This window comes from Littorina saxatilis, linkage group LG1 (assembly GCF_037325665.1).
Source record: "Littorina saxatilis isolate snail1 linkage group LG1, US_GU_Lsax_2.0, whole genome shotgun sequence".
NCBI lineage: Eukaryota > Metazoa > Mollusca > Gastropoda > Littorinimorpha > Littorinidae > Littorina > Littorina saxatilis.
The window spans coordinates 27,924,902-27,951,035 of record NC_090245.1 but is presented as its reverse complement, the minus strand read 5'-3'; the positions used below and the strand labels follow the sequence as shown (position 1 = coordinate 27,951,035).

Here is a 26,134-nt window from a genome sequence, read left to right as displayed (position 1 = left end):
ATGGAATTAAACAGCAGCTCGTATCACACCCTGGACTACACCTACCCAGAACACCACAGCGACTCATCACTGATCTTCGACGTGTTCTACTACGGGGTGGCAATACCCGTGAGCTATGTGGGAAACCTGTTTACCTACATCATCGTGTGCAAGCTCCTGAAATACCGGGACAGCACTTCTGACGTTCTGGTTGGCGGTTTGGCTCTGAATGATGTTCTTACTGCCATCATTGTCTTCACTCCGGTGAGTATGTATGGTCGTATAGAAGTGTAAACATTTAAATATATAATTGTTCAAGTGATATTGTTACATCGTTACATTATCGTGTGCAAGCTGAAGCTCGCATTTTTCATGATCCGCAAACTTCGACCATTATTTTTAATAATCACTGAGACTCGGCATGTAACCTCTACGTGATACCCCCATTCCACACACCCGTTCTAGCTTCCGTTCCCAGCCGTCCTGAGGACGGCTGCCAAAACAATGAGACGCTGCGCAAACGGCCGTTTTTAGCATCTTTGATGAGCAGCGTCTGACCATAGTGGCAGCCGTCTTCAGGACGGCTGGGAACGGAAGCCACAACGGATGTGTGGAATGCAGGTATGACAACTCAGTGTGTGAGAGCGCTAGCGTTGCGTTACCATTGCGTTAAGTTCCATTAATGATCCATGAGTTCCGTTGCCGACGTGTTAAGGTTCCATTACCGTTCATTTCGATCGGGCGGGGAATGGCTACAATTTTGAACATGCGGCCCGAACTCACCCTACCCAAACCGTTCCTACCGTTCAAAGGAGTTCCGTTAACGTCCATTGGCGTTCCATTGAGGTTCCCTCCCGATCCCTCCCATTCCCGTACCGTTCCTTGGTCGCTACGGGAACGGGACCTAGAACGGATGTGTAGAATGGGGGTATAAGCTCATGAAACACCGAGACAGCACCTCTGATGTTCCGGTTGGAGGACTGACTTTGAATGGTGTTCTTACTGCCATCATTGCGTTCACTCCGGTAAGTATGTATGGTCGCATACACGTGCCAATAGATGACAACTCTTGTACCGAGTTGGTTGGTTGTTGGTGGTTAACGTCCCTACAACCTAGCACATATAGTTGTATTATCGTGTGTAAGCTCTGAGAGAGCACCTCTGACTTTCTCGTTTGGAGGACATGCTCTGAATGATGCGCTAATGGCTATCCTTGTGTGGTGAGTATGTACTATGTTCGTCTAAAAGTGCCAAACAAGAGATGTTATAGCCATGTTATAGCGTGCAAGCTTGTTTACATCAAACGTTCTGATTGGCGGATTGATACTAAACGATGTTCCCATCGCAATAATTGTGTTCATTTCGATGAGTATAACTGTTACGAGGGGGTTTTGCTGAAATTTGTTAAAGTTATAAATATTAAGAAGTGTCTGTGTGTAAATAAATATTCTATCAAAAGCGCATGTTCTATCTCTGTTTACTAATTCACTCACACTACACACACACAGCACTCAAGCTAGGTACAAAGACGTAAACAAATTATCTCCCTTTGCCCTTGCACCTATATTCACATCATTCACACAAAATACATATATGGCGATTCACACACAATAAACAGTCCGTTGCTTTCACTGGGGAATAATAATGTTGAGTGGTTGAGTGGAGGAAATTTTGTTCCTCACTGAAGTCTCAATGTTTATCTCCGTGGATTCTTAGTGCACATACTACTTACAGTTCAGCGGGTACATAATCGAAGATACATGGTAATGGTGAGACATGGATTGGGTTACCACCTGGCCCAAGAACTCCTGCGCTGAGTTTCAACCTTGCCGTTGCATCTGTCCTTCCAGTGCAGTGATGACAAGGAGGGGATGTTCTCTTCTTCTTCTCTTCCCACATCGGAGTGACATCCTGGCTCCAACCGGGGTGCTGTATAACAAGTTTATACCATCATAAGTCTCTTGAAGAACACTGAAGTGTCATCCTTCCTTCCCAAGTTGAATCCATTAATCCTTTTCCATGATTTTCAACCACTCAGTTTCCATGTTGACTTCAACCACTCAATTTTAGTCAAACTTCCCCATAAGATATTAATTCCACTCTTACTCAACTATGATAATACCACATTCATCCATCAACTAGCCTATGCTACTACAATATCATTTCAGCCCAATTACCAGATACTACATTACAAAGGAAATACAAACATTCTTTTCCAAAATGGCTGACAACAGCTCACACATCTTCTGATCCAATTCACAACATTATTCTCAAAAATCATTTCATCAATGAAGACTACCGTACAAACACAAATCAATAAATACCTGTGTAATCACAGCAATAAATCAACCATGATTTGTCAATGCATGAGGCAAATACAGTTGGCCTCAGTGCTCGTTGAGAAGCATTCTACAGATGTGTAGACTTGGACAGACACACCTTCCTTCAGTGACAATTGAGAATGTTCTGACTCACACAACAAACATGGCTACATAAAGTTCCTCCAATTTAGTAACCCCCTCTTCCATTGGTCAATTCCAAACGAGGTAACCAATGAAAGCAGAGCTTACAATAATCAGACCATAGCAACCTCCTCCTCCATTGGTCAATTCCAAACGAGGTAACCAATGAAAGCAGAGCTTACAATAATCAGGCCACACTATGCAAATTGAAAGTATGACAAGCAAAACTGCACACATTTAATGAAAATGCTAAACATTAATTCAGAATAAAATATGTACAAATCCATTTGTCACAATAACAGCATACTAGTGCCAACATAATAGCATTGTTAAAACGCGCCTCTGATAAAACAGAAGGTATTATGCCGTTACATTATCGAGCGCAAGCTACTTCAGTACCAATACAGTATCTCTGAGGTTCTGGCGAACTGACTCTGAACGATGTTCTCACTTCTATCAAAGTGTTAACCTCGGTGAGTATGTAGGATAAAGTAATAGTGTCAACCTTAACCATGACAAAAATGCTTGAAATTAGTACTGATTATTGCAAAGGTCACTTTACATCATTAGTGAGATCTTCCAAGATAAGGAACCAACAGTGATAATAACAAAGACCGCATCTGTTTGTTTTATAGTTAGCTCTGATAGTTATACAGAATAACAACCGATGACTTGCAAGACATATATTGTTTATTGATACTGTTGGCATTAGAATGTCGCCAGAAAGACGACCAAAGCGTGTTCATTCAGACGAGATAGTGATGGTGTTGAAGTTGATGATGACAAATACGACAACGACGCTGACGATGGTCCAGATTTCCCGCCGCCTTTTTTCCCGACTTGCTTGTTCGTACATTCATTTGGGTTCTGTCCTTTTCCCCATTCCCTTCATTCCTGTCTTTGTTTCATTCGTTATAGGCCAAGAAGAAAGAAACAATACTAATTAACTAGAGAAAAGAAATCAGAGCAATTGCTTGTTATATCTATCTGATGCAGGTCGCACAAAACAAAACAAGGTAATGAAATCGTGTCTAGACATACAATCTGTCAAGTTGTTGTTCTGAGTCAGTGCCCTCTTACGATCAATCAATCAATCAATAAGAAGCTTATATAGCGCGTATTCCGTGGGTACAGTTCTAAGCGCTTGTGATAGTTATTTCGATAAACGATGTCAGTTTGAAAAACAAGTAGGTTGACACAGAGAAACAGGAAATTAGTATCGTAGCCTGAGCTACCTGGACATATGTGACAGATCGAATAAAGCAATGGAATGAAGTCATGTGTTATAATCTGAAAGGGTAAGCCAAGCCATCTGTTTAGACCAGGTACGTGTTGATATGCGTGCAGGTACTGGAGGGGGGGGGGGAGTGTGTTGTTGAGAGAAAGATGGATAGATAGTGGAACTGAGAGAGAGAGAGAGAGAGAGAGAGAGAGAGAGAGAGAGAGAGAGAGAGAGAGAGAGAGAGAGAGAGAGAGAGAGAGAGAGAGAGAGATGGCGAGAGAGAGAATGACTGTTAGATTCGCTGTGTGTGTGTGTGTGTGTGTGTGTGTGTGTGTGTGTGTGTGTGTGTGTGTGCGTGTGTGTGTGTGTGTGTGTGTGCGTGTGTGTGTGCGTGTGTGTGTGTGTGTGTTCAATCTACATTTCTTTATCTATTTCTGCATGTATTTATTGATGCATGTATTCATGTATTAATTAATTTACTTATTTATCTATGTATACATCTTTTCAAAATATTTACTTACCTATTCATTGTTTCTTTCAGGGTTTGATCTCAGCTGCCAGAGGGAAGTACTTCGGAGACAGACGGATGTGCGAATTCAGCGCAGTGACCACGGTGTGGTATATCTACACCACCTTCGCTATGATCGTGCTTATCAACGCTGAGAGGTGGCTGGCCATCACCAAACCCTTCTTCTACAAGGCCCTCAACGTCACCGGCTTCAAGCTCAAAGCCATCATGACTGTGCAAGGCTTCTTCTGTCTCTTGCTGGCGTCTACACCGCTGCTGAGGTAAGTTGAGGATAACACAGAACAGAAACTGACAGACAGGCACACACACACCCACACACACACACACACACACACACACACACACACACACACACACACACACACACACATACACACACACACACGCACACACACTTACACACACACACACAAACAAACACTCACACACACACACACACACACACACACACACACACACACACACACACACACACACACACACGCGCGCACTTGTCACACGTCTACAAGGCCCTCAACGTCACTGGCTTTAAGCTCAAAGCCATCATGACTCTGCAGGGCTTCTTCTGTCTCATGTTGGCGTCTACCCCACTGCTGAGGTAAGTTGAGGATAACACAGAACAGAAACTGACAGACAGGCACACACCCACACACACACACACACACACACACACACACACACACACACACACACACACTTGTCACACGTCTACAAGGCCCTCAACGTCACTGGCTTCAAGCTCAAAGCCATCATGACTCTGCAGGGCTTCTTCTGTCTCATGCTGGCGTCTACCCCACTGCTGAGGTAAGTTGAGGATACAAGGCTTGAAAGAGCCTTCGCCACACGGGTAACTCAGGTGGTAGAGCCCTGCTGGACTTGTGATCCTAGGGTCGCGGGTTCGAATACGGGCCGGGGCGGACACGGGTCAACTTTATGTGCAGACCCATAGAAGGTATCCATGTCCCATCCCTGTGTTACCGCAGTGGCACGTAAACGACCTCGGTCATTCTGCCATTAATGCAGATGGCTGATATAGATCATTTGGGGTACTTGGTACTTGGTTTTGACCATTTATGTCAGGCAGTTTTTAATCAGTGTTTATTTTTTTTCTGTGAAATGGTGCCCAGCACCGGGACCATTATGATTTTGTAACTAAAATATTGTTTTGAACAGGCAAATTAATTAGCTGTTCATTGAAATTACTTAAACACAGAGTAAATGTTCCCCTTTGCGAGGCCTCACAAGCTACTGGGTCACCAGGTAAGTACGTGGAATCCTGTGTGGCCACCCTGGTGGCTGCATGCGGACAACTGTTATTGCGTTCGTGTACATTTCGTGCAGAAAATGGCTCCTGCATTCGGTGGATGTGTTTCTACATTCTCGAATCACAACACTCTATCGGATATGCCTTTACTCCGTGTACACAAACTGACAAGAAAATGAGATGTCATGGTTATGTCATCGATCTTCATGGAGTCAATAAATTAGGACAGCTTAATCAACAGCTCACCTATCTTTCAACTTCCTGAGAAAGTGTACGCGTTTTTCCGCAATGTCTTTTCTTTCAAGCAAACCAGTGTTTTTCCTGTCAATCTTACCAAAACAAAATCCCAATTTGTGCAAGAGTGAGGCCATGTTTTTCTCTCAGCTGGTCTTGGTCATGAAGACCCGACAGCAGTAAACATTCATTGTTTTGCATCATTTCCACTGCGGTACGTTTGATTAGGCACAAGTCAAATGAATCTACTTGAAAGCGCGATATTGACATCACTACCGGGGCTTGCGAGTCACAACCCATGTCCGTAGAAGAAAAAAAAATTAAAAAAGAGAAAAAAAAGTCGCGTAAGGCAAAATTACTACATTTAGTCAAGCTGTGGAACTCACAGAATGAAACTGAACGCTCTGCATTTTTTCACAATCACCGTAGTCCGCCGCTCGTGCAAAAGGCAGTGAAATTGACGAGCCTGTTTAGCGCGGTAGTGGTTGCGCTGTGCTGCATAGCACGCTTTACTGCACCTCTCTTCGTTTTAACTTTCTGAGCGTGTTTTTAATCCAAACATATCATATCTATATGTTTTTGGAATTAGGAACCGCCAAGGAATAAGATGGAATTGTTTTTTAATCGATTTCGGAAATTTAATTTTGATCATCATTTTTATATTTTAAATTTTCAGACCTTGTTTTTAATCCGAATATAACATATTTATATGTTTTTGGAATCAGAAAATGATGAAGAATAAGATGAACGTAATTTTGGATCGTTTTATAAAAAAATAATTTTAATTACAATTTTCAGATTTTTAATAACCAAAGTCATTAATTGATTTTTAAGCCTCCAAGCTGAAATGCAATACCAAAGTCCGGCCTTCGTCGAAAATTGCTCGGCCAAAATTCCAATCAATTTTATTGAAAAATGAGGGTGAGACAGTGCCGCCTCAACTTTTACACAAAGCCGGATATGACGTCATGAAATACATTTATCCAAAAAATGAAAACAAGTCGCGTAAGGCGAAATTACTACATTTAGTCAAGCTGTGGAACTCACAGAATGAAACTGAACGCACTGCATTTTTTCACAATGACTGTAGTCCGCCGCTCGTGCAAAAGGCATTGAAATTAATGAGCCTATTTAGCGCGGTAGTGGTTGCGCTGTACTGCATAGCACGCTTTTCTGTACCTCTCTTCGTTTTAACTTTCTGAGCGTGTTTTTAATCCAAACATATCATATCTATATTTTTTTGGAATCAGGAACCGACAAGGAATAAGATGAAATTGTTTTTAAATCGATTTCGGAAATTTTATTTTAATCATAATTTTTTTTCAGAGCTTGTTTTTAATCCGAATATAACATATTTATATGTATTTGGAATTAGCAAATGATGAAGAATAAGATGAACGTAATTCGGATCATTTTATAAAAAAATAATTTTAATTACAATTTTCAGATTTTTAATGACCAAAGTCATTAATTAATTTTTAAGCCTCCAAGCTGAAATGCAATACCAAAGTCCGGCCTTCGTGGAAGATTGCTTGGCCAAAATTTCAATCAATTTTATTGAAAAATGAAGGTGTGACAGTGCCGCCTCAACTTTTTACAAAAAGCCGGATATGACGTCATCAAAGACATTTATCCACAGAATGAAAAAAACGTCTGAGGATATTTCTTCTTCTTCGTTCGTGGGCTGAAACTCCCACGTACACTCGTGTTTTTTGCACGAGTGGAATTTTACGTGTATGACCGTTTTTTACCCCGCCATTTAGGCAGCCATACGCCGTTTTCGGAGGAAGCATGCTGGGTATTTTCGTGTTTCTATAACCCACCGAACTCTGACATGGATTACAGGATCTTTTTCGTGCGCACTTGGTTTTGTGCTTGCGTGTACACACGGGGGTGTTCGAACACCGAGGAGAGTCTGCACACAAAGTTGACCCTGAGAAATAAATCTCTCGCCGAACGTGGGGACGAACTCACGCTGACAGCGGCCAACTGGATACAAATCCAGCGCGCTACCGACTGAGCTACATCCCCGCCGTCTGGGGATATCATACCCAGGAACTTTCATGTAAAATTTCATAAAGATCGGTCCAGTAGTTTACTCTGAATCGCTCTACACACACACACGCACAGACACACACACACACACACACACACACACACACACACACACACACACACACACACACACACACACACACACACAGAGAGAGACACACATACACCACGACCCTCGTCTCGATTCCCCCTCTATGTTAAAACATTTAGTCAAAACTTGACTAAATGTAAAAAGGGTCTGGGGATACCATACCCAGGAACTATCATGTAAAATGTAAATTAAATTAAATTTTAATGTGACTTTAAAAAAAAAATAATTTTGACAAATTTTAAGACCACCGCTTCAAATAAAGCTGAACACATAAAAAAACAACTTTTTTTTTTTTTTTTGCCACGCACATCATTGTAGGGCTTATAATCAAAAACATGCATCCGTCTACAATGTATCTTCATTCATCCTTCGACATTTACCACTCAAGGAAACCTAGAGTTTGATATACATTTTAGCAGTTCATTTTAACGACACACTTCCGATGTAAATGGCAAGTATACAAGAGATATCTATATTCACAACATTAGGACAAAACAGACAATGCTGTTTTTTTGTTTATCTCTTCTGACCCAACGGTAACATTGTTGGTGCAACTGCACAGGATTTTGGCAAAAGACATTGGTTATGTGCAACGATGGCCTGATTACAATAGGGTTGGCGATTATGCGATAATGATAGTCTAAGTTACCAGAAAATACTGTCAGAGAATTAAAATAAAAAAATAAAATGAAATAAAAATACTGTTAGTACTTGTCAACGAGAAAGCTCTAGATACAGGACATCTGTTAGCCAGCACCTGCCCCCACCCTTACTTCCATCACACGTCGGACTCGTGCACCGGCGAGAAGAACTAACGCACACAAAGGACGAAACGCCATGATGGACTTTGATATCGATTTGCGAATATTTTACCACAAAATAGTGACTTCTAAAACGTTGGCAGAATTTAATGGGATTGCAAGATGTGTCAAATTGGTCTCGAGAGGTCATTGTTATTATTTGCAGGAATCTTTTTGCTCCCGATAGCACCGCGTTGGAGGAATACGTAATACGGAAATTGTAATGGAATTGGCCAAAGGGAGATTTTCAAGGCCGAACACAATTTACACATTTCTTTATATAATCATGTTGGAGGAGAGAGAGAGAGAGAGAGAGAGAGAGAGAGAGAGAGAGAGAGAGAGAGAGAGAGAGAGAGAGAGAGAGAGAGGGTCAAGGACAGGAATGGCGAGAGAGAGAAAGGGAGAGGGAGAGAGAAGAGAGAGAGAGAGAGGGTGGGAGAGGGAGAGGAAAAAGAGGAGGGAGAGAGAGAAGAGAGAGGGGGGGAGAGAGAGCGGGAGAGGAGAGAGAGGGGAGTGCAAGGGGAAGAAAGGGGGGGAGAGGGAGCAACAGATGAGAGAGAAAGGGGGGAGAGAGGGGAAGAGAGAGAGGGGGAGAGGGGAAGAGAGAGAGAGGGGGGAGAGAGAGAGAGAGAGAGAGAGGGGGGAGAGTGAGCTACAGAGGACAGAGAGAGAGAGAGAATTAGTAAAATCGTTGAAAAGTTCAATGGCGTAAAATGATGTTGGAGAGAAATTCAGGGCAAGCGTGATTATCGTCTGTAAGGATTTTGCTTATCGTTCTTCTGTTGGTGCGACTGTGTGTTTCAATGACTGTGGGGTTTCATAAGGTTTCGATGACATTACGAATGTACATTTTGTTTGTGGACAATTTAAGGCATCCAGATTATTAGTTGGAATCTTGAAGATTGTGTAAAGCAAACTGAATCAGCATATAAGATAGGACAGATCCTTTATGCATCATGTTTTCATAAACCAAAAGTAAAGTCTTTTCTCAGTTATACTTCCGAAATCGAACTGTGTAGCTTTTGGGACGATTTAACACCGTGTGGTGGCCACTAGCATGTACAACGTTACAATGAGTTTGTTATTTATTGATTGCTTGTTTCGTCGAAGATGCTTGATCGTGGTCATCATCGTATGGATGCATTTAAACACTATTTTAATTTTTACAATCTTAATCTGTATTGCACTTTGTAAACGGTGACGTCGTGCAAGTAAATTCGAAACTGAATACCAACAAAGCCTTTTTTCTTCGAGTTATAGCACTTAAACAACTCACAAAAGCAACTTGTTCAAATTTGTTTTAAGAACCATTAACACCAGCAGTCACTTATAAAGGCACAGTTATTCCCATGTAAACGATTCGGCTTACCATGTACGATCTAGCTAGGCTTTTACATGGGATTATGTAATCTACTCTCATTTACACATGTACCCAAAATCAATAGCCTGACTTTATTCTGTGCAGAGTGGGAATTCTTGTTGATGAATTAATTTGACACATTACCACTATAGTCTGTTAGGAAATTAATTGTTTGAAAACATTACAATTCTATACAGCCAACGTCAAGGATTTTTAATGTTGGTTTGTTTGTTTGTTTGTTTGCTTAACGCCCAGTCCACCACGAAGGGTGATATCAGGGCGGTGCTGCTTTGACATTTAACGTGCGCCACACACAAGACAGAAGTCGCAGCACAGGCTTCATGTCTCATCCAGTCACATTAATCTGACACCGGACCAACCAGTCCTAGCACTAACCCCATAATGCCAGACGCCAGGCGGAGCAGCCACTAGATTGCCAATTTTAAAGTCTTAGGTATGACCCGGCCGGGGTTCGAACCCACGACCTCCCGCTCACTGGGCGGACGCCTTACCACTAGGCCACCGTGTTGCGGTTTTAATGTTGGTATGTGTCCAGGTAGAGGGATGGATGTATCGCATGTCAAGGCCTGGCCAGCTTTGAGATGGTGAGCCCAATCGTTCACGCTGTTCACGTCCGGCGATAAACTAGTATTTTCGTATCTTTTGGCGGTGAAATACGCAAGAATTGTCCGCGTAATAAAGCGATCCATGCCTCCAGAAACGAAAACTCAAAGTCTAAAATCACTCATACATGAGAGACTTTCATAATGTGAGCTACAACATTAAGCCTGCGTTTCGAACGAGATCAACACGAGATCAAAACAAGATGCATGAGGTTTCGTAATACAATTTTTGTGTGTCCTGGTTCAAAGGAAAGTTCCAAATCGTGTCGAAAAGCCTTATTGATGGGGCCTTGTTTTATTTGCGTATCGGCGCTTCGTAAGGCATCCTCAAACAAATTGGAAACATCAGTGTTTGAAAATCAGGGATAGTTGTTTCTGCTGCATTGGTTGGGGACATCGGTTTGGGAAAATAATCTTGGTACTCGATCGCGACCCCTTTCATTGGGAAAAGTCGGGTGAATGTGTGCAGGTTAAAGGGATTAAGCTCGTTCAAATGTGTACATGAAATCACAAAGACTTCATTGATTTGCGTCACTATGTTCTGGATTGGGAAGATTGTTTAGACTTAAGGCGATTGACCCAAATAGAGGACATTGTTAGTCGATGACAAACTTGGTGAGTGCAGTCGTACTCGGATGGTCATAGACAAACATAGTTTGTGTACTTTCTCAAAGAGATCATTTGCGTCTGAATTTACAGATAAATTAAGGATTGCCCTTTGGTTGTGTTTGTGTGTGTGTGTGTGTGTGCGTGCGATCGTGCGTGCGTCCGTGTGTGTGGGTGTGCATTCGTGTGTGTGTGTGTGTGTGTGTGTGTGGTTGTGAGCGGGCGTGCGTGCTCGCGTACGTGTGTGTTTGCTAGTGTGCGTATGGACGTACGTGCGTGCGTGCGTGCGGGTTTGTGTGTGTGTGTGTGCGTGTGTGTGAGTGTGTGTGTGTGTGTGTGTGTGTGTGTGTGTGTGTGTGTGTACCCCCGTTTCCACAGGTTTGGTTGCCTAAATCACCATAAGGCAACCATCCACACGTGGATGGCAACCTAAACTCTGGATGGCAACCTAATTGTGTGGATGGTCGCTTCATTTAACACCGTTAAATTGACTTTTTTGACGGAAAGAATGTCATAACAATGTTCAAAATGACATTCTTTCCGTCCTCTATAGGCGACGAAATAGGTCAAATTTTGTGCATTTTTTAGTGCAAAATTCTTCGATGCCGGAGCGAGTACTGCACCCAGTGCTGTTGTAGTGCAAGTGCACTAGAAAGGCACTACACCCAGTGCCGCCTCTTAGGTAACCATCCACACTTTAGGTATGTGTGTATGTGTGTGTGTGTGCGTTTCTCGTTTGGTTTCAATAGTTCTGTGTTTGCGTTGAATATCAGGGAACAAGGCCAATACCCAAAGGGACCCTTAGGCATGCACTCCAACAAAGCCATTCCAATGACAATAAGTCACGGAGAACTGACGTTTAGGGTAAGCCGAAAAACTGTTTTGATGTTAAAAGGCGACATACACTTTTGTTGGTTTCTGTTGAGGTGTTGTAAGTAGCAATTTCATGAGGAGTCAAACAGTGCTCAGTATGCGGGTACATCGGTCATTCGTATTCCCGCAGGGGCCAGAGTGGAAGGCAAGACATGTATGTCCATTATCGGCACAGCGAAGCCCTTACTACTAAAATAGTACTGTACAGCGAATCCATTACCAGTATTTTGCAGACCGATACTTAATTGTTATTTGAACGGCTGCTTAGAGCGGGAGTAGGATATTGGGACTGCCCGATACTATTATTTTTGCTCCGCCAGTGTCTTATTCTTAGTATTTCTTATCTTGTGGTTGGCGATGATGGTAAACGTTTCGTATTTTAGCAACTTAGAATGCCGTTACGTCTGAAGTTAAAGCACGCTTCTTTTCGCAAGAACAGCTCGTCTCACCATCTCAGATATGGACAGGATTTTACATGGGATAAGACTATCCCTCCACTTGGTCACATACCACAAACGCCTGCTTGCTGTGGTGAGTTAGACTTTTGTTTGGAATTGATTTCTTGTACATCTTCTGGTGGCTTCGAAGGAAGTTATTCATCAAGTAAATCCTGCTGTGCACAGAGAGCATCCGGGCTTTTCGTGTTTTGCAAGCGGCTAAGTGGAAGAATTGTCTTATTCCACGTTTTGCAAGCGGCTAAGTGGAAGAATTGTCTTATTCCACGTTTTGCAAGCGGCTAAGTGGAAGAATTGTCTTATTCCACGTTTTGCAAGCGGCTAAGTGGAAGAATGGTCTTATTCCACGTTTTGCAAGCGGCTAAGTGGAAGAATGGTCTTATTCCACGTTTTGCAAGCGGCTAAGTGGAAGAATTGTCTTATTCCACGTAAAAGTCTGGCCAGATTTGAGATGGTGGGCCGAACTGTTTTCACTGGACTGAGTGTGCATTTAATGTTGGTAACCAGGACCTTCTCCATATTTGATATAGATACTATTCGTTACCACGGCCGTCCTCAGGAGAAACTACAGCCATGTCGGGTTTTTTTTTTTTTTTTTTTTTTTTGGGGGGGGGGGGGGAGACGCTTAAGCGTGCCCTTTTAATCGATAAACAATAACATTTTATGAGAGCCATATCGTTACTTACTATCATTGGTGTGCCAAGATAGGACTTTAAAAGGTACATTCCTTCTCGTATAATATTTCCCACCACTGATTTGTTTGGGCCTCTCCACGCAATAGGGCATTGTTCAACGTAAACACATTCAGAATATCAACAACCTGGCTGCAGAGTGCTTTGTTTGGTGTGGTACGTAATAGAACTCGGTCAGTCAGCTAGAAGTGCGGGTGGCTGATTACAGCAAAATACGCACACATCTGGGTTTGTTTGTTTGTTTGTTTGTTTGTTTGTTTGTTTAACGCCCAGCGGACCACGACGGGCCATATCAGGGCGGTGCTGCTTTGACATATAACGTGCGCCACACACAAGACAGAAGTCGCAGCACAGGCTTCATGTCTCACCCAGTCACATTATTCTGACACCGGACCAACCAGTCCTAGCACTAACCCCATTATGTCAGACGCCAGGCGAAGCAGCCACTAGATTGCCAATTCTAAAGTCTTAGGTATGACCCGGCCGGGGTTCGAACCCACGACCTCCCGATGATCACGGGGCGGACGCCTTACCACTAGGCCAACCGTGCCGGTACACACATCTGGGTGGAGCGACTCTGTTGCTGCTAGCTTTCGACTTGGAGAAAGCAACCCGAATTTCTCAGCGATGGAATAATAAAGTATTGCAAATGGAGACCAAAAAATCGAAATGAAATACAATACCGTGGTCATCCTGACGGAACCGTTATCGTGTCATTACTTATGATCAACGAAGTTCCACGATTGATCCGTGATTGACACCAATGTCAATATATTGAATCAATTTAGCACACAAACGAACATATATACGTTCCACTCCACACAGGAAGCCAGCCTGCCGATTGTGTCTGTTTCTGTTCAAGTAGAAGGATGCTCTTTTCCCGTGAAAATTCCTGGCCAGGCTTGCTATGAGTTGTGTGACGGTTTACCCGGAAAGGACTAGATATTGACGTCCGAGTGCGTTTAAGCGAACGCAATTCCAGCCCTCACCGTAATTATGTGATGCATATACCAAACGTCACCACGGCCATCCCCAGAGAACTATTATAAGGACGTTACTTATATGGTAATTGACGTGTCACGATTCAACCTCTAACCTCTGGCGCGAGAGTATCGAACGTAACGTGATCTCCACGAGAATGCATTAAAGGCACGCTCCTTCCCTTGGAAATAGTGGGGGCCCAGTAGTTCAGTTGGTAGAGCACTGGACTTGTGATCGGAAGGTCGCAGGTTCGAATTCGTGCCGGGACGGACACGGGTCAACTTTATGTGAAGACCCAGAGACGGACGCCATATCGAACCCCCATGTCACCACAATGGCACGTAAAAGACCTCGGTCATTCTGCCATAAGTGCAGATGGCTGATACCACCTAAACACGCATACACTTGTGTATCTCGTCAAAAGCCGCGAGGGCGTAAAAACTCGAATTATCATATAACCCATATCTTGTTCTTAAGAGGCGAAACATTTAGCCTGTAGGACATAAAGCATTCTCTCTTTCCTTTTTTTTTGTGGAAATAGTTGTGCCCTCTATCCCAGATCCGCCCAGGCTTGGGATAAGACCATCCCTCCGCTTGGACACATACAAAACATGAACAGCCCTGCTGTTTCCTGCGGAAAGTGAGAATTGTGTGAACAATTAATTTCTCAGATTGCCATGTGTGACCGTCAGCCACACTCTGCACAGACAGAGAACAGACTGCTGAATTTTAGTACTGGCCCAAACGGAGAGATGGCATCATCGCCTGGCCGGTGTCACGATTTCATCTTTCGCCTGTGTACATATTTCCCCCTCGACATATACTCAAGACTGAAATGTTGTTTCCTAGTAAAATTAAGAAGTGAAATTATTTAAGGACGAAAAGCATGTCAGTTTCTTGCATGTGAAGAAAATTGGTGGTAAATTTTAATAGATTTCAACCCCAAAATCGAATTCTTCGAAAACGTGTACTGAGTGGTTACGTCCCTTGAGTAAGAAGGAAACATTTTAGGATGAATCAAATTTCTAAGTTAAATAAAACAAATTGGTTGGACAAATTTGGCCCCATGAATGTAAGGTACACAAGGTCGCTCATCAGTACTATCGAAGGGTGTTTTTTTGTTCAGTGTAGAGTTTATACTAGATCAACGAGGCCGAGAAGCGAAATATCAACACGGCGAAAGATGAAAACGTCACACCGGAGCTGAGACGAATTGTTTACACGGGAAAGACTGAGCCTTTAACCTGTGCAGCGATAGGTCTAATATCGATGCAACTTGCTCTCCCCGTGGAGTCATCAAAGGAACAATACTTCTCGCGTAAACGCGAGGTTTGGCACGGTTTCAAGGTCTAACATGGTTATTATTTGGCTTAAGGCCCATAGCCTTGGGACTTACACAGGCCCCCTACACAATCCAGGACGAACTCTTACTTATTCTAATTACACAAGTCAATTAGTAGAAATATGTTACCCGTATCAGTGATCCTCCCACCCCACCCCCACATACACCCCGTTGAAATGAACCTTGTGTTTACTCAATAAAAAAATTTTACGTCTTACGTCTTACGTCTTATTACACAAATCGTTTATAGCGCTTACTTCCCTTTGTGTATCCTATCTTGTTAGGCTTTTTCATGACTGGGACAAGAACATCTTTCCCCAAATATTTGTTCTTGATTTGTTTAATCACCGATTATTATCCTTTGCGCATTCTTCTGGTTAGATGTGTATGTGTGTTTACTTTATTTTCTTTGGTGTTTTCTCACCTTCTTTTCGTCTTTTTTTTTTCTCTCCTAAATTTGGTAAATATTTTGAGTAAAATTTACGGATTGTTTTTATTTACTGTGTTTGGGCTTGTCTGCCATGTTCTTATTGTAAATGTGTTTGAAGACACCACCATAAGCCGTAGGCCTGTTGTTGTCTTCACCCTATGTCGATGTACATTTCCTGAACATGTAAATATGAATAAACATTGTTTAAACCAACATCTTTCTACTTTGACACCCATCAAACACCAACACGTCACGGGCAGCTTGATGTCAACAGCGTGATTAAAAAACAAGTCGCGTAAAGCGAAATTACTACATTTAGTCAAGCTGTGGAACTCACAGAATGAAACTGAACGCACTGCATTTTTTTTTACAATGACCGTAGTCCGCATTTTGATCATAAGTTTTATATTTTTAATTTTCAGAGCTTGTTTTTAATCCAAATATAACATATGTATATGTTTTTGGAATCAGAAAATGACGAAGAATAAGATGAAATTGTTTTTGGATGGTTTAATAAAAAAATAATTTTAATTACAAGTTTCCTATTTTTAATGACCAAACTCACTCATTAGTTTTTAAGCCACCAAGCTGAAATGCAGTACCAAACCCCGGCCTTCGTCGAAGATTGCTTGGCCAAAATTTCAATCAATTGAATTGGAAAATGAGGGTGTGACAGTGCCGCCTCAACTTTTACAAAAAGCCGGATATGACGTCATCAAAGGTATTTATCGAAAAAAAAGAAAAAAACGTCCGGGGATATCATACCCAGGAACTCTCATGTCAAAAGTTCATAAAGATCGGTCCAGTAGTTTAGTCTGAATCGCTCTACACACACACACACACACACATACCTAAAGTGTGGATGGTTACCTAAGAGGCGGCACTGGGTGTAGTGCCTTTCTAGTGCACTTGCACTACAACAGCACTGGGTGCAGTACTCGCTCCGGCATCGAAGAATTTTGCACTAAAAAATGCACAAAATTTGACCTATTTCGTCGCCTATAGAGGACGGAAAGAATGTCATTTTGAACATTGTTATGACATTCTTTCCGTCAAAAAAGTCAATTTAACGGTGTTAAATGAAGCGACCATCCACACAATTAGGTTGCCATCCAGAGTTTAGGTTGCCATCCACGTGTGGATGGTTGCCTTATGGTGATTTAGGCAACCAAACCTGTGGAAACGGGGGTACACACACACACACACACACACACACACACACACACACACACACACACACACACACACACACACACACACACACACACACACACACCACGACCCTTGTCTCGATTCCCACCTCTATGTTAAAACATTTAGTCAAAACTTGACTAAATGTAACAAACAAATATATTTTTAAATAATTTCGCAGCTTAACATGTATGTGTCAGTTAAGAAATTAACTTAGCAAACAATTCACACTTTGCACATGTATAATGAAACTATGATGTTTATGTTGGCACCTGTCCCAAGGTGTACAGAAGGAACTTTTTTCCTGAATTCCTCAGATCTATATAAACAAAAACATTTGTCAGTAAACAACACATATTTTTGGACACAATATTCCAAAATATATTTTTTTTTATAATTTCTTTTCTTTTTTTTTTTAACATTAGACGAATTGTCCATACAATTAAACACGTTTTCACCGTGTTTCACTGTGGAAGGAGAGTATGTTTAACCCTGGTGCTGGAAGTTCAATGAAACCTCTGCCCCCATAGGAATAATGCATATGATGAGAAACAGGAATTAAGCTGGTAAATGAACTGTGGGTTTGTTTGTCGGTATGTTTGTTTGTATGATTGCTTGCGTGTTTGCTTGTTTGCGAGTTTGTTTGTTTGTTTGTTCGTTTGCTTGTTTTTTGTTTGTCTTGTTTTTTGTGTGTTTGTTTGTTTGTTCTTTGTTTGCTTTTTTGTTTGTTTTGTTTTTTGTTTGATTATTCATTTGCTTTCTAGTTGTCTGAAAATACCTTTGTTTTCGCAAACCGGCGGGGTGAGTGGCCCATTTTGAATAAGCTCCATTGTTACACCCCCGGTATAGGGGTGTGTATAGGATTCGGTCGATGTGTTTGTTTGTTTGTTTGTGTTCGCATATAGATCTCAAGAATGAACGGACCGATCGTCACCAAACTTGGTGAACAGGTTCTATACATTCCTGAGACGGTCCTTACAAAAATTGGGACCAGTCAAACACACGGTTAGGGAGTTATTGGTGGATTAAGATTCTACAAGGGCTTATAGAGGGACATACCTTCTCAGTTGGTGGCAGTCAGAATGGTAAGGACGGGGGTGTTTTTCCTACCTCGGAGGAATTTCTTTTTTTTGTTGCCAACCTGCTTTTGTGGTTTAAGCCCTTTAATTGTCTCTGTCTGTTTGCCTCTGTCTGTCTGTCTGTCTGTCTGTCTGTCTGTCTGTCTGTCTGTCTGTCTGTCTGTCTGTCTGTCTGTCTGTCTGTCTCTCTCTCTCTCTCTTGGTCTGTCTGTCTGTCTGTCTGTATGTATGTATGTCTATCTGTCTCTCTCTGTCTGTCTCTGTCAGTCTGTCTGTCTGTCTCTGTTTCTCTCTCTCTGTCTCTCTCTCTGTCTCTCTCTCTGTCTCTCTCTCTCTCTCTCTCTCTCCTGATTTTTCTGATCAGATGCTTGTCATCTTACTGACTCTCTCCAACTTTTCCTCCCTCTTTCCCTCCCATTCACATATTCATATTCCCCTCTCTCTATCTCCACCCCCCTCTCTCTCTCTCTCTCTCTCTCTCTCTCTCTCTCTCTCTCTCTCTGTCTGTCCTTTCTATTTCCCCCCACTCCACATCTCCCATGGCCCACCTCAAACATCAATCTTAGAGCCCATTGACCACACTTAGGCTGTCTGTCATTAGCCGTTAGCACAGACCCCCGCCGACTATCACATCGAGGTGTAGGGTCAGGGCGTTTGTCTTTTTCTCCGCCTGTCTCTTTGTCCACTCAATCAACTTATTTTAACCACACTTGTTAGCAGTGCCTTCTCAGTTGGTGGCAGTGAGAATGGTAACGACGGGGGTGTTTTTCCTACCTCGGAGGAATTTCTTGTTTACTTTGTTTCAATGACGATAGGTATTCACGTAATCGTTTCTCATTGTCGAACAGATACCCAGTAGCACTAAAACCAGGGTGGTACTGCGCCCTTGTCCATCTCACCCACGTCCACATTCCAGCCCCCTCCGCCGCCTCCTCCGCCGCCATCAGCAACTACAACGCCACCACCATCACCACGAACACCACCACCACTACCACCATCATCCCTGCCGACCTCGTCAACAGCGAAGCTATGATTTCGGAGGTCGACCCGGTGACGGAAACGATCTACATCAAGTTGATCTATTTGGTTCTTGGTATGGCAATTCTCGTGTGGTGCAACTCCAGCATTGCATTCACGCTGAAAAATCGCCCCTTTGGGGACTCCGCTTCGCGCGAGATGGACCGGAAGTTTGCAAGGATCATGGGAGTCGTGGCGTGTCTCTTCCTTCTAACATGGCTGCCTAATGTGGTAAGGAGGCTGGATGTGTGTGTGTGACTTTTTTTTTGGGGGGGAGGGGGGGGGGTTGGGGTGATGGGGGGGGGTGTGGTGAGAGAGAGAGTGTAAATGTTTATTTGTCTAGGTCTGTGCGTGTTAAGCGTTCTCTATACCTATACAATCGCGCAGAGTAATTGTTTCTTTGCATCGTCTTTATTCGTATTATTACACCCCCGGTATAGGGGTGTGTATAGTATTCGGTCGATGTGTTTGTTTGTTTGTTTGTGTTCGCATATAGATCTCAAGAATGAACGGACCGACCGTCACCAAACTTGGTGAACAGGTTCTATACATTCCTGAGACGGTCCTTACAAAAATTGGGACCAGTCAAACACACGGTTAGGGAGTTATTGGTGGATTAAGATTCTACAAGGACTTATAGAGGGACATACCTTCTCAGTTGGTGGCAGTCAGAATGGTAAGGACGGGGGTGTTTTTCCTACCTCGGAGGAATTTCTTGTTTTTAGTGTTATTCTGTGTTCGGCTATGTGATTTCAGTGGCGTGGTGGTAAGACGTCGGCCTCCTAATCGGGAGGTCGTGAATTCGAATCCCGGTCGCTGCTGCCTGGTGGGTTAAGAGTGGAGATTTTTCCGATCTCCCAGGTCATCTTATGTGCGGACCTGCTAGTGACTTAACCCCCTTCGTGTATGGAACGCCAGATCTATACGCCATGTCCCCGCGGAATTCCTCGCTTAATTCCGCGCGGACTTTCAAGCTATTCTCGTCGTTGATTGGTCAGAAATTCCGCCCGGACTTTTTATGTCCTCGCGCAATTCCTCGAGCAATTCCGCGAGGACTTTCGAGCTATACTCGTCTTTGATTGGTTCAAATGTCCTCGCGTAATTCCGCCCGGACTTTTATCGGGAACGTTCGTATGGGTTCGGCACTTTCTGCCCGGAGTTTTAGATCGAGAAATTTAAAAAAGTTGGAACGGAATAGAATCGGATCGAGGGCACTCGTTTTGCACGGACTTTTAGATAGAGACATCAGAACAGTGGGATTGGAAGAGAGTCGGATCAAAGAAACCCACATTAACCGCGCGCGCGCGTGTGTGAGTGTGAACACAGCTAATTCGTGGAAGCGGTTCTTGCAAACAGTACACACTTCAGATAAGTGCTCATGAGTTGTTTCCCTTGATTCAAATAAAGGGTTTTGACTGACTGAACACAGAGATTCTGACCGTTTGTGCATCGGTTTGATTTGTCCACTATCCTTTTTTTCTGTGAGCGTGTATCATAATCGCACACGCACAAACACACACACACACACACACACACACACACGCACATCTGAAACCCTGCCTCATCCCCCACCTCACCCTCTCCCCGATTTGGAAAAAGAAAGAAATATAATTTGAAACAGTATTATCTGACGCCCGAGCAAATATTCTCGGAACAGTGTAGTTCTTTGTGACCTTGGTCTTAACGAAAAATCTAGCAGTCTGATGAGTAACGGATGGCGCATGAAATGAGTAAAGTGTGTCGTTTTACGCCTCTTTTTACAGTTCTACTTTGAAAGGATGCCGCACACACATAACAACAGTCCTTCCTTTATGCTCTTTTAAGTAAAAAAAAAGTCTGACAAGGCGTGTACGTCGAATGACAAATATACATACCCTTACTTGAATAAAATGCTATACCAGCCAAAAATAAACCAGAAAATACATCTCTGACAACGACAACAACAACAACAACAACAACAACAACAACAACAACAACAACAACAACAACAAGAACTCAATTCATGTCTGCAAAGGAAGCAGGACAGTTGTTGATTTCAGTACGTATCTAAAGAAGTAGATGCCCATATAGCGAGCAAAATTGCGTACAGATCTGTCTAAAATCTGTACTTTTCTGTTTAATTTAACATTCTGCCTGTAAGAAAATGTCTTCTTCAAGCACCTACGATACATGGGTCGTGGCAATGATCGTATTCACATCTTGCACCATTAACAGTCGTCGCGATATAACCTTCGTGGTTGAAAACGACGTTAAACACCAAATAAAGAAAGAAAGACCATTAACAGCGCAACATCAATTGCTATTTGTAATCCTGCGTTTTGAAGAATTTGAGTGATCGCCCTTGATTTCAAAGCAATTACATGAGTGTCCGGTAAATTCCCATTACATGTTTTTAGTGAGTAGAGAATAGCTCGAAAGTCCGGGCGGAATTCCTCGCGTAATTCCTCGAGGAATTGCGCGAGGACATTAAAAGTCCGGGCGGAATTTCTGACCAATCAACGACGAGAATAGCTCGAAAGTCCGCGGAATTCCGCGGGGACATGGCGTATCTGGCGTTCCATATTCGTGTGCAAGCACAAGACCAAGTGCGCACGGACAAGATCCTGTAATCCATGTCAGAGTTCGGTGGGTTATGGAAACACGAAAATACCCAGCATGCCTACTCAACGAAAGCGGAGTGAGCTGACTATGCTCTCAGAGTATAGTGTGGGGAACCCGATTGGGCAAACGAGCTCACATCAGAAAATTCTGGAACGCTGAAGAAGAAGTGTTGTTGTTGTTGTTGTTGTTGTTGTTGTTGTTGTTGTTGTTGTTGTTGTTGTTGTTGTTGTTGTTGTTGTTGTCTTGACTTTGTAGTGCCAGTCTTCTTCTTTTTTTGCAAAACGGGCAACCTAGTTCTGTTTTTCATCTTTTAATGAGTAATTCTGAAATAGAATTCTGCAACATGTCTCCAATATTTTTCCAGGCAGCCCAAGCAGCGTGTCTGGCAAAGTCGAGAGTGTGTCAGAAGTTTGAGTTCTGGGCGATGAGGATCGTGAACGTCGGGGTTGCAGTCAACCCTGTGGTGTATGGTGTGATGAAAACCACCTACCGTCGTGGCTACATCTACCTCGCCCGTGTTACTCTGCACTACTTGACCTTCACCTTGATACCTTTACCACCGTGTAGGTTGGCCTGTCTGACTGTCTGTCTGTCTGTCTGTCTGTATCTATGTCTGTATCTCTGTCTGTGTCTCTGTCTGTCTCTGTCTCTGTCTCTGTATGTCTGTCTATGTCTCTGTCTCGCTCGCCGTTCCTGTCTCTGTCTGTCTTTGTCTGTCTGTGTGACTGTGTGACTGTGCGTCTGTCTGTCTGTCTGTCTGTCTCTCTGTCTCTCTCTCTCTGCACTGTCTCTCTGTCTCTCTCTGTCTCTGTCTCTTGCTCTTTGTCTGTCTGTCTGTCTGTCTGTCTGTCTGTCTGGCTGTCTGTCTGTCTCTCTCTGTCTCTCTGTCTCTCTGTCTCTCTCTCTCTCTCTCTCTCTCTCTCTCTCTCTCTCTCTCTCTCTCTCAAAGACTGCAGCAGCGACAAGAGTCCTGAAACTTACTGGATGATCAAACAGGCAGCACGTCACATGCTTCGAGAAGAGAAGCAGTTCGTCGGCAAACTTCGCCATGGGTCACCAGTCGACAGAGGAAAGTTCGAAGATCAACTACGATCAGTGCTTCGCGAAGTCTCGGTTCTGAGAGATGTTACGAGTTTCTATCTCAGTTGACAGTAATTATCACTCGGTTCGCACATTTCTTGTCTTCGGATATATGCTTCGCGACTCGACATTCGAGAGAACTGTGTAATTAGTTGTACACGCACAAAACGGACATTACAAAAACTGACGCGGAAATTACCATGTCGGCAAAGAGATGGAAATAGTGATCCATCGCATTGATGTGTACATTCTGTAACGTTTTTCGGTTTCGAAATTGTTTCCCATTCCCCCCAATCTCCCCATCGCAATGAACTTCTAAGTTTTGGCGAATAAACTTTCTGACTTTCTGACTTCTGACTCTCTCTCTCTCTCTCTCTTGGTCGATGTTCGATACATCGATGCTATAATTTTGCATATTTCCGCTTATGCAGGGACCAACTTACACAAAAGTAAGCGGGCCGACGGTCTGTCTTTCGGTCTTTGAAATTCCCTATAGTAGTTGTCTTGCTATTTAGTTTTTTTCATTCTGTAATTAATTAAATGTGTCTGTTGGAGATAAAGGTTTTTGGATTTCGTGCTTGTTATTTCTCTTTGTTTTCATACATATAATCAGTGCCTGGTCGCCTGAAAACATGGTTTCTTTGATGTGTTTAAAGTTCTACAGCTAAGACCCTGCGGTACGTGTTTCTTCTTTTCAGATGGTGAGAACATCGTGGTCGTCTGAAAACATAGTTTATTCGATGTTTAAATGTCTACGGCTAAGACCATGCATTGTTTCTTCTTTTCAGATGGTGAGGAAATCTTTGACCTTCGAGAGAGACCACCCTCCCGCGGTCACTCCGGTCGGTCACGATCCATCAGCGTCACCAGCAACAACAACAATCCCAACATCAACAAGAGACGACTCACCAACGAGACTACCGACGGACCAGCTGACTGCAAAGAGAAAATCGAGTACGTGGGGCAGTCCGAAAGTTGTGCGCTTCAGAAGAAAGAAGAAACGCTTGGCGAAAAGACAGCCGAAAGAAAAGAAGAATATCATATCGAAAATGAAACTGGAACAGAAGAAATAATGTGTGTGAAGCAGGACACGGCAGCTGCGAACGTGACTGATTCAGAACTGAACTTGGCCGAAACGAAAGCCGGTCACACACCTATATTTTCGACAGACGAAAGTGAAGAGTGTGCTCTCCGACAAGACGATTTGAGAGCCAAACCCTGTCATAAAAACAGTGTGACTAAACGTGGGAATAAAAACATCACCGAGCTGGACAGTGCTGATTTCAATAATGACCAGTCGGCGACCGCGTCCATTTTGTCTGAAGTGTCGATACAAGACACATCAGAGGCCCAGGCTGGGCTCATGTCACTAGCGTAGCTGAAATGATGTTGTTGTTGTTGTGTGTTGTTCTTAAAAAAAAACATGAAAAAAGGTTGGTGTGGATTGGGGATGGAATTGAAAACGGGAGGCGGGGTGGGCGCGGGGTATAGTGCAAAACGGGAGGCGGGGTGGGCGCGGAGTATGGTGCAAAACGGGAGGCGGGGTGGGCGCGGGGTATAGTGCAAAACGGGAGGCGGGGTGGGCGCGGGGTATAGTGCAAAACGGGAGGCGGGGTGGGCGCGGGGTATAGTGCAAAACGGGAGGCGGGGTGGGCGCGGGGTATAGTGCAAAACGGGAGGCGGGGTGGGCGCGGGGTATAGTGCAAAACGGGAGGCGGGGTGGGCGCGGGGTATAGTGCAGAAGAGCTGAAGAGCAATGCATGGAGAGGAACAAAGGAAAGTAAAAATGTAGCAGCGGTTTCGTATCTGTGACAAGTAATGTTGTGTGTGGTTTTGCATGTCCCTGTGTGTCCCTGTGTGTCTGTCAAGGAAACACACATTGTATCGATCCCGACCAGCCAAGTAGGTTGAAGGGACACAAAAAGCCGAACATCAACGAACATGTGTATTTCATTATGTGCGTTTTTAGGTGTTTTTTTAAGTCGGCTTTGTGCCATATCAATATATGTAAAAGAGACAATGACAAAAGGTGACGTTTTCATGTCAGTATGTCCCAAATGACATCACCAGTACATTTTTCATTCTATCTAATCTGTTTTCGTTCTGTTTTTTCTAATAACATGCGTTAACAATTGATTGCCAACTGGAATGGAAGAGCACAAAAAGTGTAACTTGATATGTAGTTTCTCTAGAGGGAAAAACATCTTCCACTTTCATGTCAGTGTGTCCCATGCAACATACATTTGCCAAACAGCTATGTGTAAGTAGATTATTTGTTAGTGGTATAGAAAATACAGATCAACAATCAAAGTCAGTTTTCACATTCATTTTCTACCTATTTCTTATTTGTTTATTCTTTTGGCAATGGTGAAATGTCAGCAATCGTGTGTCATTCGGGACAGTAGACATGACACCTGACCTTTTGTCACTGTCTCAAAATCGTTACTGTTGGAATACCTTCCGCATACGAGTTGAGATTTGTATTCTAGAGATGTTAAAGTAAACGAAACAGCGGCTTATACGTTTCAAAATGTTACCTTAATGTCGTACCCTTCAATGGACAGTGAATAACTTGCTATTTTTATCTTCAAGCTTAACACAAAGCAGAACAATGGGATACATTATTTCATTACAGTGGGTTTTTTTTAAACACACACAACAAAAGCATTGCATTGTTAGGTTCTGTGTCAGGTGTGTCCAATAACTAATTTCATTCGAAGAAATACGAACCTGCTGTGTTAAACTGAGTCATTGCTGTTCTTTATTTTTTGTAGAATTGACCAATGTTGAATAAATTCTTAGATAGTACATTTTTAGTTTGTTACTGTGAGCTTGAGGCAGAGGGCTTGCATGACGCAATGTTGCAACGAACTGTTATGTACACCCCCCTGAATATTCAGTGAGTCATTAAAATCCAATATTGACTATTGCACCTTACAAAATGCTAAAACGGGATCATAGGTATATGATCGTATTCCCCTGTATTTGCCTCTGTCGCTTTTAACTGCTGATTGTTTCCCTTTGTAAACAGACACAGGCAGACAGACAAACACTCACACGCGAACACAAGCACACCAACACACACACACACACACACACACACACACACACACACACACACACACACACACACACACACACACACACACACACACACGCCCGCGCACA

General features: G+C 43.1%; 1 protein-coding gene across 1 annotated transcript; it reads left to right on the top strand.

Annotated features, from left to right (window-relative positions):
• On the top strand, nt 1–24,386 carry LOC138971153 (trace amine-associated receptor 7c-like). Its single transcript, XM_070343821.1, has 6 exons — nt 1–243; nt 4,205–4,452; nt 19,117–19,156; nt 19,310–19,516; nt 22,251–22,449; nt 23,755–24,386. Exons 1-6 carry the CDS (start codon nt 1–3, stop codon nt 24,342–24,344), a joined length of 1,527 nt encoding a protein of 508 aa, XP_070199922.1. The 3' UTR covers nt 24,345–24,386.
• Nucleotides 24,387–26,134: the final 1,748 nt, after the last annotated feature.

What these genes read in the sequence shown, in the direction of transcription:
- LOC138971153 (XM_070343821.1), top strand. Translation starts at nt 1, where the DNA reads ATGGAATTAAACAGCAGCTCGTATCACACCCTGGACTACACCTACCCA. An exon ending in GCGTCTACACCGCTGCTGAG is followed by an intron (nt 4,453 to 19,116) that starts GTAAGTTGAGGA and finishes ATTGTCGAACAG; the next exon opens with ATACCCAGTAGCACTAAAAC. An exon ending in CTTGATACCTTTACCACCGT is followed by an intron (nt 22,450 to 23,754) that starts GTAGGTTGGCCT and finishes TCTTCTTTTCAG; the next exon opens with ATGGTGAGGAAATCTTTGAC.